Source organism: Copidosoma floridanum, unplaced genomic scaffold (assembly GCF_036245765.1).
Source record: "Copidosoma floridanum isolate Cflo_tuat_1 unplaced genomic scaffold, Cflo_Japanese_pri ptg000019l, whole genome shotgun sequence".
NCBI classification, from domain to species: Eukaryota; Metazoa; Arthropoda; class Insecta; order Hymenoptera; family Encyrtidae; genus Copidosoma; species Copidosoma floridanum.
Window position 1 is genome coordinate 1558769 of NW_028321896.1, and position 17486 is coordinate 1576254.

The window sequence follows — 17486 nt, forward strand, 5'->3', positions numbered from 1 at the left end:
ATATTTACATTTATGAATTATGAACTGTCGTTAACAAATAACTATCATGGCATCACGTAATTTATTTCAAAAAAATTTAATCTACTGGCGATACTTTCCAATTTTTTCTTTCAACGTTCAATAACATAAAATTATTAACCGATCCTCCATAAAGTTAACTGATCATGTTGGTATATAATATAAATCTTACATAAAACATATGATTTTATTAGACAATATGTACTTTTTCAACCCCTACGAGCATGTAAACATGTATTTTTTTTTTTTGGAAATCGACCAAATGAAAAATGGTATTCAAAAAAATTATCCACTGCTAATATTTACAAAGCTAGCAGGACAACCCATAGGAATTTGGATATTTACCTTAAATTATAAAATATGATTGATAAAATCATACCAAAATATACATAGCTCAAAGGCACACTCTTTTTCCTCCTTTTCAAAATGTTTTAATACTCATTCAATTAGCCAAATACATTGGAAAATCTATGAAACAACTCTTGTATTTATTCAATCCGTTTGATTTATATACGTAACGTAGGGGATGAAAGTAATCACCCGTAAATGTAAAAATTCTTCTCTGCAGGGCTATGTTCGCTTTTGTACAAAAAAAAACCTCACAGGGTGGTGATCAAAAAGCTTGAAAAGCCAAACAAGCACAGTCATACAAAAAAGTAAGAAAAAAAAAAAAAAAAAAAAAAACCAATTGCTGTGATGCTAAATTTTTTTCTGATAACTATTTACATGGAAAAAAAAGAAAAAAAAGATTTATCCCTTCAAACATGAAAAAAACCTCCACTGAGAAAATTTATTTTACCGAGCATGTGCATGCCTCAGTCGCGTGATATTGCAATAAAAGCTCAAGGGAGTTGCGAAACGCAATCGTGTAAACGCAGCGCAATTTACGAGCTGCTGCTGCTGTTGGTGCGACGTCGAGTTAAGTTCGCCACCCCCACCAACGATGTCTGACGTCTCGACGCTGACGCGTCCAAAGAGGGACTCTTCCTCATCCCCTTCCTCGACACGTCCTTTTCTTTTTTCCTCCTCTCCGTCACCCTTTTATTATGTCATCTCCCCTTGACCCCCCACCCCCAGACTCTCGATGCTGACTCCTTGCTCTCTTTTATTTATGCTTCATCCCATAGGCTTATTTCCGACTTTCGCTCTTTTTGTTACACTTTTGCCATCCGACCCACAGGGGTGGATATAATCCTTTGTTTTGTCCGCCTGCGACACGTTACTCGAGATAGGGGTTCCCGCAGGCAACCTTGCCGATCCTAACTAGTTTTCCATTGAAATTCCAGCTAAATTTTCGTAAACGAGAAAACAACAATTAATATTTCGTTTCGGTTGCCCTTTCCGGGGTAAAACGGTGCCATTTATTTTCATCGGCGAAAAAATCCTCGGTTAATAAGTGACCGCGTCCCTACGGCTTGATGACCCGTTCCTCCGAAATGCAACACATTTGGATTTCGGGAGCTCGATCCAGCTGGTCCGCTTGAAATGCGTCGGCCGCGTAGGTACACGGCACGGATGCAACGATCAAACAAAGGCACACTAGCACAAGAATCATTTGTTCTCAGGGTCTGGTGGCATGAGGAGGAGGAGGTGGGGGGGGGGCATTGAGATTCCGTGGGCATATTCTGTCGGATGCGGATGGATTTTGGCCAGACCGGTGGGTATGGGACAGATTTGCCTCTGAACCAGCACGCGGGAGTGAGAGAACAGATGGTACTTGGCTTACGGCCAGTGCTTCTGCTTACGCGTGTGTGGGTATTCCCTCTGTTTCTCTTGCCTCTCGTGTGTGTATACTGCATTGCTTCGACGGAAGGGCCGGTGGTTTGCTTTTGGATTTTCTCGTTCGTTTTTTCGGCTGACGCTCCACGCGGGCTTTACTGCGAAATGAAAAGCTACGTAGATTTACGGAGGCACCTTTGCCCTTCTTTTTTTTTTTTTTTTTTCTCGCTGGGGACTATGTTTTTGCTTCCCCTCTCTCTCTTTCTCTTGTATTATTTCACGTTTATCTTTTAATTCTGTCCTCTGCAAATATTGAGGGTTTGTTGCTGTTGATAATCCATTTAAGAAAATCTTTATGATCATAAAAGTAAATATTATTTTTTCATTACTTAACTGAATAGTACAATATTTTTTTCTTTTTTTTTTTTTTTTACATACCTGTATACATGTGATTGCAACTAAATGCTCGTAGGATACGCAGATTTCGAACATTTCTGCAACTAATACATTGAGCATTATAATTTGATCTTTACTACTTTAGTTTTTCTTCAAAGACCTACAAGCACCTTTAGATTTTAGTAAACAATCACGTACTATTTGGTCTATAACAAACCCTCGTTCAATATACCGTTTGATGAAATTTTTATGAAACCATCAAATGTTTTTAAAGCAATTTTATATTATTGTGATATTAACATATTTGACCCATGAAATTCTTTCATCAAATGCAAATACTAAGATACTAGGCCAGAGATCAATAGCTTTATGTGACATCCATGTCAAAGTGGTTTTAAAGATAAAGCTCATCCACCATTACACCTTGTTTTATTTAAAATTTCATTAAACAGCTTATTACCGGCTTGTTACGGTCTAATTGTTACCGTCACGTGAGATCTACTATAAAATTTAACTACGCAGATCAGGCACGCTTCGCGCTCTCATTAAAAATAGACAGACATAGATTTTATAAAATATAGTTTGCAAATACCATATTTATCGTCCATAGAGATTTTTATTCTTTATGAAGAAAAAAAAATTTGTAAATGGATACTTGTACAATAACTGCATCGAAATACAAATTGCTCGGGCAGTTAGCAGGTCTGAGAGTGCACTTACATCGTGCCAAACGCGTACTTTGGACACAAGTGGAAACCATAACGGTATTTATAGATGCATCGCAATATCTCCGAAGGACATAAATTTGATAAAAGCCTTTAGACTCGAGCTAGTATAGCTACCCAGTACTGAAACAACTTTTACGACCAGAGTAAATTTACGGTTCTTCGGTCTCCTTTTGCATCGACGGATCCTCCGATAGGAGAGAGATAGGGCTTCGTGTGCGTGCACGCGTATGGCTTTTTAAAAATCCAAGCCCGATCCGACCGGAAGGTGATTCTATCAGCGTTTATTAGCCGTAAAAGCCATTTGTGAAGCTAAACGCGGAAATAAAGCTGCTGCCTTTGCCATTACCCGAGCTCCTTTATACTCTCGTGGTTGTCAGGATTTTTGCTTATGTGTAGGTGCATTCGCAAGATTAGCCTTTGCCGATGCTGGTAGAAATCCGGAAAATTTTAGGTATACCTATAGAGTTGTGCAATATACGGTTGCGATTGCTTTTACGGAAATATTCAACATTATCAGTTTATCTTGGTTTTGAAAAAATTATGGTCACAGTTAAAATAGAGGATGCAACAGCGTGTCTCCGTGAGTTGTACAATTATTTGTAAGGGACGATAACTCTGGAGAAAAGGCTAGAGGAAAAAAAGATGGTTAGTTCGGCTTTAAGGTTTTTTCACCTTAATTATATTCGGGAAGAGGGTCATCCATGAGTGACGGAGCCCGTAGTTGGCTCGTAACATCCGTTCTCCGGGGGTCGGCTAAATATGTATGTAGCTAGTGAAAAAAAAAAAAAAAAAAAAAGGAGTTTGGGAGGGGTGAAAAAGTTTACGGAGGGACCTTGGCGGAGGAATGACGATAGTGCGGGTGGTAGAAAATTTTGAATAAATATTCATGCGTTGCGCGCGTAGAGAATAGAGGTGGCCCTTGGGCTTGCGGCGAAGAAGAAGAGGCGCGGCAACGCAATTTTCTCGTTTAAACTCTTTCTTTCCCATCCAACCTTTTGTCTTTTTTTTTTTTGTTTTGTTTGCCTTCGTAGGGGTATTTAAGTGGAGTTTGCGTAGAAAACGGCGCAGAAGAGGTGATCCTTAAATTTGCAAACACGGCAATTAGAGAACACGCTGTTCGTACTATTTAACGCCCTTCCGAGGGAACGCGATGCACCTGCCGTGAAATTCGGATGCCTCGTTTGCGTGTATATTTTGTCTACGCAAGTAGAAAATTAATTCGCTTTCTCAGGTAACGATATAATTTTTGTACGACTTTGAGTTTTGAGATACAATAAAAGGCACTTTTTACGATGATAATGGTAAACGGAGGGTTGGAGAGCATTGGTATGTTTTATCGTGGTATTTATCGTGTGCCGCCAACCTGCATGCATACATCCAAAGGTTAATTTTTCGAAACTACCGCTTGACGCAAACCGGAAAGCTCGTCTTTGACGTTTTGTTCCGAAAACAGGTTCCCTCTATAGATAGCGAACCTTTGGAAAAGCCAATCGGCCGACTGGCTATGATTGCAGAGTCCGACCAAAGGAATACCAAACGAGCGCAGTCAGACAGCAAAATGACGGAAAAGAAGAGAGAGGAGAAAAAAAAATTAGAGAATTTATAATCAAAGAGAGAGAGAGAGAGAGCGGGTAAAAAGCTCGGGGGGGAATTATGGATAAAAGAGGTGCGGCTCGAGGGGGAGCAAAGGCAAAGAGGTACTGCCAAAGCGTTCGCTTTGGTATCCGCGTCGGCGAACACGTTGGGCCGCCCCGATGCTTGGGAATCAGTCCAAGTAGGTTGCAGCCCTTTTGTACCGATCGCTTCCTGTGTATGTTACTTACGTGTACATGAGCTCGCGTCATATACATTCGCTTCAATGTGTACAAATGTGACATCCACTTTAGTACATTTTCTTTTGTCCAAGTGTAAACAAACTTTTTAACTGCACGAACTGTACACGGAGTACTTTGTAATAATTGAACATTTGTGGTACTAAGATTTTAAATTGAGGTCTGCGAGAAAATTTTAATTTTTGTTACCAATCCGGTACCCCAAATTACATGGTTAATCCGTGTGGGGTGGAAGGTTTCTCCCCCATGTCCCCACACGCGTTTTTTACTTACAGCAAAAATTGTCCCAAAATCAGAAGGTGTAACCCGGTCATATAATAATGGAAAAATTTGTTGGTGTTTCGGTATCTTAGCCCCCAACACCCCCCAATTTCGGGCACACCCGCAATGTCTTGTCACGCCCCCACGACACCAAAAAACACGTTGAAAATATACAGTAAAGGTGTAACGTGGTACATGTCACGAATTGTAGTTGCCAGAAATTTCCCCGATCCGTAAACCGGCGTGCAAATAAACCGCGCTAATCGACCAAAGCCGGAAAGCGAGTAAAGACCGGATGTGCGAACACACACGCGCACGCAATCAGTTTTCGCGAACTCGAGTCCACGCACCGGTATCAGGTACAAAAGGAAACAAAGAGCCCCAGCGCGCGTACGCGAAAAAAAAAAAAAAAAAAAAAAAAAAGAATCAAAAGGACGAAACAAAATAAATACTACCGTACCAACGGGACAATCGCTCGTGCCGTGCACGTATACATTTGTATAGAAAAGCACCGCTGTACGACCACACGGATCCAATTCCACGCACAACCGTCCAGCCATACAGTGACCCAAGGGGAGGGTGCAGAGAGCGATGCGGTCGGAGCTCGCGCATAGGGATCGCGAGCAAGATCGGCAATCATTGCAAACGTGATTTTCGCCCGCAAGGCTGCACTCCGAGGGGGGCCAGAAAGGGCAGGGGGTGGCCAGATAAGCTGCAAATGACAACATTTTGTCAGGAGGGGGGTAAGTGCCGTCCGCGCCAGCGCGTGCCCTGTACGCAGAGACAAGGGGAGAGAGAGAGAGAGAGAGAGAGAGAGAGAGAGAGAGAGAGAGCTTACGCGGCAGTGCCGATGTATCGTCACCATTTCGGGATTATACACATACGCGGGGCGCGGTTATCGGCTCTCGCTTCACGCACTTACACCCCGCGCGTCTATAGGTGTGTGTACTCCACTCCCCCATTCGGACGTACGCGTCTCTTCCGTTCTTTCGCTTGCCCCCTCTTCTAAGCCCCTCGGCTGCGGCTCTCTCTCCGACAGTCGCTTTTAACCGGACTCTCAAATCCGTTTGAATTACCCTTTGGATTGTTTATGGCCTGCTCTGCCCCCCAGGAATCGCGGACACCCTGGCTCCAGCTGTTATGAATAGTTACGATTATTGTGAAAAGAGAGACGCGTCCTTTCAGTTTAATGAGGCCTTGTCTGCCCATCAGCAGTTGGATTCATTTTGTTAATGAGCAACGGACACGCCACAGGGAAACTACCCCCCCCCCCCTTATTTTATTTATTTTTGTTCATTTACAAAAATGACGCATCGAAAGCGAGATGAATGATGAAGGGGAGGAAAAAAATGGCCCTATTTCATGTGACGTCGTGCAATCGTGAAGCACAAATTCAAATTAGCAAAGGACGCCGTGATGAATATTACAATGCACCGAGTTGTCTCGTAAATTACGGCACTACCTTCGCCCACTCCGGCCGCGTTGTGTATACTGGTGGATGCAAATCCGTCCTTCCTCTGTTAATTCCATTTGACCTGGCACTTTTTGTACCGTCTCCGCCTCCGTACACGTAATGACTTAAAAGTACACGCGCATTCCATCCTCGATCCTCGCAATACAGTACACCATCCGTGAAAAAGTGTAGATCGAGAGCAAAGTACAGCAATTACGGTCGGTCGAAGGAAGTTTTTATTTTCATGTCCGCTCGTAAAATAAACGGTCTTGCAGTACATACACGTGCCCCCGAAAGAATTTCCCGTCCAGCCCTCTACGTCTTGCTCTCTCCGCGCGTGACACCCACGAGTATTTATAACCACCGCGGCGCCGCTCTTTTCGACCCCTTGGCTCCTTTTCTTCCTCTCAATTTTTTTTACGACCCGCCCCATCTGATGCCCCGAGACCCATAACCGTCCTCGCAAAGGCCGCGATAATTTCCCCACAGTTTGCGACCATTTGCATTTCACACCGGCGCGTCTACCGCGGGATACACACACACACACACACACACACACACACTCCGCTAACCCATTTTTCCGACTAATAAAGAATACCGGCTACAGTGTGCGTACGAGTAGGATCCTCCATTGTGCGAAAATCCTCGGGCTCGTATGATACCGCCAGAAAACCCCAGTTTTCTCGTATCAAACACATCTTTTGATTTGGCCATCTTCTTGTACCCCCAAGTCTTATCCTATAGACATTCCCCCCAGTCCCTACTTTCTCGTCCTTAGCATACCGGCTCTCTTCGTTTTTTCCCCTCCTCCCCTACACTCCCTCTCAGTGAATTTCGAAAGCGTTTATTTCCATCTCCACCTTAGCTTCCGTATTTCACATATTGTCCGGTTCAACGCGAGTGGATTTTTCCATAATTTTCTAATTTTACTCTTGGGGCTTTTTTCATGCCACGTCACTTTACATCCCTAACTCTTGTCGATGCACTAACAAGTCGCATCAAAACGGCCTCTTGTTTCGGTGTGCTGTTTTCATAAGTTTGTTACATCAACAGGATGACGACGAACGCGTGTTCCCAGAAAACAACAACCCCCGAGCAACAAAGGTCACAGAGATCTTGGGGCTATTTGGTCGCAAAATCCATTAAATCGGCCTGTCTCCTTTGAAATCTCGGTGAGCGTCAAAACATGCGCGGGGTACATATGTATATGAGGAGCGGGAAGAGGGGGTCGCGCGAAGCGAGAAGAGGAAAAACGATTTCGATCTCGGCCCCGAACGAGAGAGCGGCGGACAAAGGAGGGAGGAGCCGAGCACCTCGGGGGCTGGCGGGCTTTTAGGCGCTCGTAAATTCTGGTAACGCGAAAATTGGGGCCGACTTAACGAACTTATGTGGCTCTCTGGCGTGCGCGCGCGCGTGCTTTACCGGGCGAAACGAGGGAAAGACCGGCGTGCTCCTCACGGCGGAAAGCACATATTTCCTTCACTTGCGCCCCCTCCGATCCCCACCCCCATGTTTTTTCTTCCTTCCTTTCTTTCTCTCTTCTCCCCCCCCCCAACATACGTATATGAACTCTGCGAGCCTTCCAGGCACGTGTGCATTTGGGTGGGACTCTCTTTCCCCCCATGCGAATGAAACGCGGCTTTCTTTCGTTTGACCTGGGTGTACATAAATGTGTCTATACCACTATTATTTATCATGCGCGCGTGTCTCTATGTTTCCTCGTACAAAATGAGTGGTTGCATGACGCTGGCTATATTATTGTTTGTTCTTTTTTTTGGGGGGGAATTTTCCGATATTATTTCGTACTGGAATATCAATTCCATTGTAATTGACACCGTGAGTCATTGAAACAAGAATTCAATTAGTCTATTTTTATCATTGATGGTGGATTGTGGGGATTTTTATCTTTGATCCACGTATGAAAGTTAGAGGATTTTTTGACATGAAAAAGTGTCCATGGAAATGGGATGAATTTTAGCAGAGGACTCCTGTATAGTCTATTGAAAATTAATTTGCCAGTGTTTCAAAGTCAGTTCGAGTCGATAAAATACTTTAAGTAGATCAGATTTATCAGAGAAAAAGTCTGTTGATTAAAAAAAAGCGACACACGTAGCTTTTAGTGGGAATGAAGCCTTTCATACACACACCTTCGGAAGAAAGACTTCCTTCAAAAGTATTTCAAACCAAGTGATTCAAGCCTCGGAGGAGTCTTTTTTCAGCTGATCTCTGTGAGGTCATGTGAAACACCTTAGAAAAAAAAGTAAGAATAACCTTCTTTTCTTTTATCTAACTTCTAAAAAGGTGTCCAGTTGTGCACGTTTAATAGAAGAAGCAAATGCAAAAACTAATAATAGAGAATCGAGTAATCAGTGAAAAAAGCTCCCCTTTCCTCCTCCTTACATTTGAAGTCATTCAAAAACATTGCAGTCTTTACAAGATTTTGAGATTCATTTGAAGTTATCGGTAGTCTTACAAAGTCATTGAATAATTTTCAGCCATTTAAAGATAATCGAGACTTTTGATGACTTCAAAGTTTGTCAGTAGCAACTGTCAAAGTTTTAAGAAGTTTTTCAAAGACTGGAAACAATTTGGAAATTTCATGGTGGGCGTTTAAGGGGGCTCCTACGACTACTGCTGAGGTCAAAGACAAACAAAAAATAAAGTTTTGTTTTTCAATAAACAAATGTGTCTGAAAATCATTATGATATTTTTAATAACGTATGAAGTGGGAAAAATGATATTTATGTGTGCAGTTTAACTTTGTACGAAAAATTAATTATTGTTTTGACCAGTCTAGTGCATACGAGGGTACACCACCAGACCAGACCACCTGTGTTGGTGTAGTATAGCAATGTAATATATAGGTATATGGTATATATATGTCGTGAACAAGTACGTCTGCTACCCACGTGACCTCCTGACCTCCCGGACACTATTTATTTATTTTCATCACAAATATCTCGCTAAAATGGTCCTTTATCCACAATTTTTAATACAGCAAATTACAGAGGAAGACTTCATCTACAAAACGTATATATTCAGTCTGCTGGGACATTTAATTTAGGTTCATTATAAACGAAAACAAATTGTTTTTCACGCTGCCCCATAGGAACACGTGCTAATAGTTACAACTTTGAGCTCGGATTTCTCAAAATTTTGACCCATTCGAAATATTATTTAGACCACCATTAAATTCAGTAGACTTTTATTTACAAGAAATAATATATCTCTGTTTGGGGACTTTCGCGAAGGAGCCCCCTTTAAGTGTCTTGCCCTTGCACAGAACGGCTGTAGAAAATAAAGTTGACCCAACCCTCGGCAAAGGTTTTTTATAACGTCCTCAAGTTAACGATTGATGCTAGAGACTCAAAATCAACTCAGAAGGGGTAAAAGAGTATTTAGATTTCCTCAATGGTGTCGAAAAATTTTTCAGGGATCGAAAGTTCCAAAGCTCCCCCGAGTTGTCCACACGACGCGTTAACAAAATTGCGCGATTGTCAGCACGTATCGAAGCCAAACATCGAGTGCAAAAATCATTGCATCCCCTAAGGAGTCTTCAAAGTACTACCCCACGGCGTGTTCGTGGATTAGAGCCCTTATCCGGGACTTTGGGACTCAAAAGCCAAAAGCGCGCTTTTCCCGCACGTAAACTACGCCGTTGCATCCGCAACAACCACCGCAACGGGCACCATCGAGTGAGGGTATATGAACAACAACAAAGAGGCAGCAACAAAGTCTCAAGGAGCCGCCGAAAGTTTCGCGTCTACGTGCACGACCATCAGCCATCAAGGAGAGCTTGCACCCAAAAGCTCGTATACATAGGCCACACGCTGTACCGAGTCACGTTCGCCGTCTATACACAAATCCGTCATTGCTACACGCTTTGGCGTACCGCGCGATCCGAGAATTAGCGGGTGCGTGTTTATTTAAGCGCTCGCGAACGAGGAAAGGAAAGGCATGAGAGAGAGAGCGTAAGCTCGAAATTGCTCGAGGTCAAAAGTGCTAGTCGAGCGAACCCCCGTACAACCAGTTATCCAAAAGTCGACAATGTGCAGCTGCTGCTGTTGTTCCTCTTGTTCAGGGAAAGGGGGGGTCGCGCACTCTTCTCGAGACTCTTGTCACGATGCCGAAGCGACACTCGCATCTACACAACCGCGGAGTTTGCGGGGGGGGGGGTGCTTAATCTTCTTACGAAACAACATTGGAGACTATACCCCACGTATATGCACCGTGTACGGAGGTGCTCGACGTGTATTACCATTGTTATCATACATACATACATATATGTGCCATGTAGTATATTTGGCGGGGAGAAAGAGAAGATCGCGGGAATGACAAGTGGTGGCGAGGAAGAAGAGGAAGAGGAGGAGGACCGGGGAACGACGGCGATAAGGAGGCGGTCACAATTAACGGGCGAACGGGCGCCAGCGGCTCACAACTTGTTCATTACGCGAGTCGAGATTTTGAGTTGTGTCGGCGGGTGTGGCTCCATAGGCGGCAATAAGTGCTCTTGTCTCTCCCTCTCGTGTTTTGCTCGCGTTATCTCGCAGTGCGCACTCTCTGGAGCTCTTTCGCTTCATTCGGCTCGTCTCTTTCTCACGCGCTCTTGGGGATTCTCGCTCCTTCTGCCACCGCCGCGCACGCTGTTCGGGTTATTAACGTTTTTCAACTTGTCCCCTTGAAATTAGTGCCGTTGTGGGTGTCGGGACTAAGAAGAAGAAGAAGAAGGAGAAGAAGGGGCCGAGGAGGAAGTCGCTTGAAACACTAATTAATCGCGTTCTTATTTCAATCTTTCGCTAATGATTTCGTTTTCGGCATAATTTCACGCGAGTGCCCTGTACTTTAATTTGATCCTCCGCGAGGACAGCTGTATACATTTACCAGTCTCTCTTGTTTGCACTCATATGTTGATTGTCCAACGTATAAGAGCTGACATGTATTAGTGGTTCTCTAAAAAGCCGTTCGAGAGGATTCCTTTACTGGGAGTGATAAATTCACATTTGACTTTGCAAAAGCTGCCCGTGAATGTGTTAGGCGGGACAAAAAATGTTCCTTCTCTATTTCATCGATGTTTCGCTATGCGGATTTCTTTTAAAGTTGGTCTTTATTTTTTAAGAATCTTCCTAGGAATCTTCTGTTTTGGAAGTAAAAATTCTGTGAAAATAAAGCGTTCATTAAGAAAAATAATCAATCAATCAGAAAGCTTCATCAGTAAATTTAAATAAATAAAAAAAGCCTTAATCAGAGAATTTCATCAAAAGAAATATTAAACAATACCAGCAGACCTTTGATACCATGAATCGTTTTTATTTAAAATCTCTACATTTTATGTCCTTTTACAACAATACTTAATGATAATGATGAGTGAACGCAAACTCATTCAATTTTTACGCAATAAAAAACACCCATTATATTTATAACATGGTTTGACAAAAAGTTTTGTGAGCTTACCTCAATTTAGAGATAACTTGAAATTAATTTTACTTACTGATTTACAGATTAAGTTTGAATCTATCACGTTCGGTTGATAAGCTAAAAAAAAAAAAAATAATCGTTCAAAGTTTACAAGGTTGCGGGGTTCATCGTGATAACCGAAATATAAAAAAAAAATCTCATGAGATTAATGTTCGCTGTGTATGAGTAGATCAAGCGTTATAAAACAAGGAGACGTGGCACTCATCGCAGCGAGAAGGATGCGGGGAATTCATACGAGCTGTAAGATGTTGGCGATGGGTAAAAGCTCTGGAACACACGGAGCATCGTTGGCTGTGGAGATTCTGAAAATGTGACTTCAAATGGCTGCGTTGAACAAAAGTATGTTGACATACACCACAACTGAAGGGCCTTTCACCAGTATGAGTCCGGTTGTGCACTTTGAGATATTGTTTATGGCTGAATGATTTTGAACATATTGAGCAACTGTATGGCTTCTCTTGAGTATGGATACGCTCATGTTGTGTCAAATTTTGTTTTCGACTAAATAATTTGGAACATGTCGAGCACTTGTAGGGTTTTTCGTTAGTATGAATGCGCTCATGTTCCGTAAGATGTTGTTTTTGACTAAATGATTTTGAACATGTGATGCAAATGAAGGGTTTTTCGTTAGTATGGATGCGCATGTGAACTGTAAGATTCGGCTTTTGAGTGAATGATTTGGAGCAGATTGAACAACTGTACGGCTTCTCTTGAGTATGGATGCGCTCATGTACCGTGAGATGTGGTTTTTGATTGAATGATTTTGAACATATTGAACAACTGTAGGGTTTTTTGTAAGAATGGGTGCGCTCATGTACCATAAGACTATTCTTCCTTGTGAAGGATTTTAAGCATATCAAGCAGGTGAAGGGACTGCCGCTGGTATGGGTGCGCTCATGGTATCTTAGATTGCTTATGAACCTGAATGCCTTTGAACATATTGAGCAACTATATGGCTTCTCTTGAGTATGGGTGCGGGCGTGTACTACAAGACTATCCTTCCGATTAAATGATTTCGAACAAACTGCGCACTTATAGGGTTTTTCGGAGGTGTGGGTACGTTCATGCACTTTTAAAATATATTGAAGACTAAATGATTTTGAACAAATTGAGCAACTGTACGGCTTCTCTTGGGTATGAATACGCTCATGCACTCTGAGGTTGCTTCTCTGAATAAATGATTTTGAACATATTGCACACTTGTGGGGCTTCTCTTGGGTATGGATACGCTCATGCACTCTGAGGTTGCTTCTCTGAATAAATGATTTTGAACATATTGCACACGTGTGGGGCTTTTCTTGAGTATGGATACGCTCATGTATTCTGAGATGTTGTTTTTGACCAAATGATGTTGAACATATTGAACAGATGTAAGGCTTTTCCTGAGTATGGGTGCGTTCGTGCGTTTTTAGGTGGTGTTTATGATCAAATGATTTCGAACATATTGAACAGATGTAAGGCTTTTTGTGGGTATGAGTACTCTCGTGCACTGTAACATGTTGTTTTTGACGAAATGATGCAAAACATGTTGTGCAGGTATGAGGCTCTTGTGTATGTAAGCTTTCGTGTTCTGTAAGATCTTCCTGCCGACCGCATGATTTAGAACATCTGGAGCATGGAAGAGGCTTTTCATCCACATGAATACGCTCATGGACTTTAAGATCATCGACTCGGTTGAAATTTTGAAAACAGATTCCGCAGCGAAAGGCTTGTTTTTGAGAGTTGGTACACCTGTGAGGTTCAAGCTTGATGGAACTGGTAAACGTTTCTTGACATCTACTACAATGATATGCAATTACTGAAGAACTGCTACCAATCAAATTCTCATGGTTCAAGTTATGTTCGTGATCTCTAATCATTTTCGTTAACCGTTTGCGGGGAGGTAACATTACTAATGGTAATGTACAATTAGATTTGGCTGAATCTTTCACGTAGTACGGCGTTGACATTGTTGCTTTCGTTTGTTTTGATCGTCGATGCAATGTCAATGGCTCCGTGATTTGTAGATGAGGACAATTTATTGAAAAATTGTTTTTCTGTTGGCAGATAAAAAAAAAAGCAAATGTTAGTTATGGATACTATCAAGAATTTCAGCATACAGTTATTCACTTCATTTTCATTGCTTGTAAGAAAGACTGTGATCAAATTTTTTTCTATTTCCTGCCAAAAGTTCTGAATTTTGTTTCTAATTTCAAGGAAAATGTGATTGTCGTACAATCAGAAAATCACGTTTTATGAAGGACTATTGTTCTTTTGACAAGAAAAACTACTAATTAGAAATTGTAAAGTAGAATCTGTTAATTTCAATTTGTAATGATGAAACAGTAGATTCCCTAAATGTTGAATAAAGAACCAGCTTATCTGGAGATTTTCTTAAATTTAGTAGTAGTGCAGATAAACAGCAAAGCTGCAGATGTGCTATGATACTACATAAAATATCAATTTATTATCTCTTCTTGAGATTAATGTGGTAACTTATACTAAACGTCCATGTTCCAATTACTTTTAAACTATAACAGATATGCAAATGACATGTAAATACCACGAATAACAGTGAATTAATAAATCTGGAGTATGGCTCTGTAACATTTTTAGTGTGAAGTACTTAAAGTAGGGGAGACTGGGTACAGTTGGGAATATCCTTACTTTGTAACCAATAACCTTTTAGTTAGTATAAAAGATATCTGTAAGAAAAATATTCCATAATGAAGGGTATTTTTGTTTACGTGTAAATACAAAAATTTGTCCATAAGTACACTCGTTGAGTCATAGAAGCAAATAAAAAAAAAAATTTCCGTCACAACTGACCACACCCTAGGGGCAGGTGTGGCAGTGCTAGGAATCAGATGAAAACTACACTAATATGGTCTAAGATCACTTTTGCTGCAACAAACATCTAATATAATGCAAAATAATATTATATTGGAAAAAAACACAAACGTAACAATACACTCACTAACCGCTGATAGCCAATAAGGAACTGTACAATTTATAGTTGTACGCTTTTATATTGCAATCAGTCAAAAAAGTTAATCAAACATTTCTATTCACACGTTCTACTAATTATAACAAAAAAACAACAAAAAAACTAAACAAATATTTCATAAAGTTATATAAAAATACTAACATGCAAAGCTACCGTATGTCACGTAAGTATCTAACGCATTCTTTCGTAACAAAAATGGACAAAAAAATACATCACTTGCTTACACATACCCACGGCTATTAACAATACTAATGGTGAACTTAGAAAAAACACTCATTGTTCTATCTATAGATGTATGACCACAATCATAAATAAAAATCTTAGGAAAATTTACACCTACTTTTCACTGTTCAAAAGTAATGTCGACTTCTACTATAGTTAATGTCACTCGATGGCTAACTAAATCTAGTGACGTACCTTGAAAAGAGCATATCACATCTCCCTTATCTATCTGCCTCTTGTTATTCTTCATAGTTTCTCGAAAATGACGACTGTCACTACCGTACCCGACACAATCGTACCCAGTCTCTCCTGCTTGTATTGTAAAGTTTAAATTGCTTAAACATAAACTTACCTATATTATTTTCAATCTAATATTTTTTAATTGATTTTATTCCTTTATCCAGCTAATCGCTTCGTATGCACATTTGACTATGTAATTGTGCTTTCAGTCGTATGTTTGATACCAGACGATGCCACGTGTTCTAATTCAATCTCAAGTTTGTTTCTGAATTTCCGTTAGTCTGTTTAACTTGAAAGAGTATATTTTCACATGTTTATTTGTTCACACTACCTATCACGAGCTACTTTGTAGAAATTTTGATGTGGTGTTTTCGAGTTACACTTGTGAAAAATTCAAAAGAGAGCCTTAACTAGACCATTAAGAGCTACAAAGCAAATGCTTTCCTAATAAAGTATGTTAAAATACCTACCTACGAAGCCTACGTCCACGATAAGCGAAGCATTTTTAATGGCATAATAATGGACTTGAGCGGCGCATGCCCAGTCAAATGGCTCTCAATTTTTACTTTCTGGCTGTAATGACGTGAGTTAAGTTGGTACAAAAAAAAAAAAAAAAAAAAAAAAAAAAAAAAAAAAAAAAAAACTTGAAATCACGTATCAAATATCAATTTACCTGCTACGCTCACGATTTCAAAACTACACTTTTATCTCGAAATTTCAGAACTTTTGGTAATTCAGAGCACAACTCCGTCACATCTATAAATATAGTTTTATACAGCGTTAATCGAATGTACAAATATATGTTGACATCATGATTAGGTTTACCAAAAGACAATTTCCGTTAAACTATACAATCAGAATTATCCCTATTTATTGCCATTTATACTTATTATTTCTCTTTAACACCACACCTGTACATTGTTAATATTACAACTGACGTCCTCTTTTGTGCTCCATTTATTCCTCTTTTTCTTAGAGTCAAGAGCCACAAAAGAAAAAAAAAAGAAGAGAGCTACTTGTAGATTTCCTCCCTTTTCCTCTTGCGTTCATTTTCCCACCACCCTCTTGTGGAACTTGGCGGTAAACGAGCTACCAGGATTTATTTAAAAAAGTAAATTAACTCCACCCTCCCTTCCAATAATAACTTCGGGTTCGTTCGCGCACACCCCCCTCCCTTTCTTCCTCTGACATCCACACAACGGCATCTCTCATACCAAAGTGGTATACATCCTCTTTTTCACCCCATCTTCCTCTCCTTCTACCACAGCCCTATCTACTTCGGAAATTAAATTATCTCGATACTCTCTACTCCAGGCCGTTCTTTCTCTCTCTTCTCATCGCTTCTCCAATACCTGTTTCTGCTTCTTGCACTTTCGCGCTTGCCTTGGTTTTAAAAGCGATCGACACTTCGGTTGGACCGCAAATGAACCCATGCCATGGCCTGTTAATCGCAACCTCTTAGTTTGCTCAAGTTTCTTCCTTTTTTCATTCTTCTTCTTCTTCTTCTTTGTGTGCTTCTTGGAGTTACAACTTTCCATCTCCCTGATACAATCTTAGTTGGAGTCACCATTTATCTAGTATATATCAATGAGTTAATTATTATTACCTTAGACCTGATTCCAGTTTTATTCAGTTGCTTATAGTTCGTACAAAAGGTAAAAAATCTCTTTTGTTTACTCCTCTTTTCCTTATCATTTTTTGTCAGGTATAAACGATAGTTTAATTAACCGCGTTTAATTTTGAAAAATACATGATTCTCCCTAAGCACTGTGTTTAATTCATAACAACAAAATGTCTATAACTTCTGCCTCAGATATTCCAGCTCCACAAAACTTAAGCTGAGTTGTTTTTATGTAGAAATCTAAGTTTGAAGATACAACCTAACTCGATTGGAGGTTTTATCTATGATAGTATTATGCAATTGTGGTTGTGCACATGGAACTTTACGAATATTGTAGTTCGCACCTTTAAGTACGTACCAAAACGGAAAATTTTTATAAAATTGTTAAAACATATTTTTTTGACGAGTACTTTAAATTAAAAAATTTGATGTACACGTAAAGTGACTGACAGCAAAGTGTACTAACGCCTGCATACGAAATCAATGAGACTAATGAATAGCTAAATGAAGTGTAACGCGTATCTTCTTTTGCAAT

The 17486-nt window shown here is 40.6% G+C and overlaps 1 protein-coding gene across 1 annotated transcript; it reads right to left on the bottom strand.

Annotated features, from left to right (window-relative positions):
• Positions 1-11969: 11969 nt before the first annotated feature.
• On the bottom strand, positions 11970-15667 carry LOC106636911 (uncharacterized). Its single transcript, XM_089592695.1, has 2 exons — positions 15443-15667; positions 11970-13918 (listed from the first exon to the last, which is right to left on the bottom strand). The coding sequence occupies exon 2, from the start codon at positions 13829-13831 to the stop codon at positions 12053-12055; it is 1779 nt and encodes a 592-aa protein (XP_089448821.1). The 5' UTR covers positions 13832-13918; positions 15443-15667; the 3' UTR covers positions 11970-12052.
• Positions 15668-17486: the final 1819 nt, after the last annotated feature.

Bases quoted from the DNA above. Each gene is read 5' to 3' on its own strand.
- LOC106636911 (XM_089592695.1), bottom strand. From the start codon at position 13,831: ATGTCAACGCCGTACTACGTGAAAGATTCAGCCAAATCTAATTGTACA.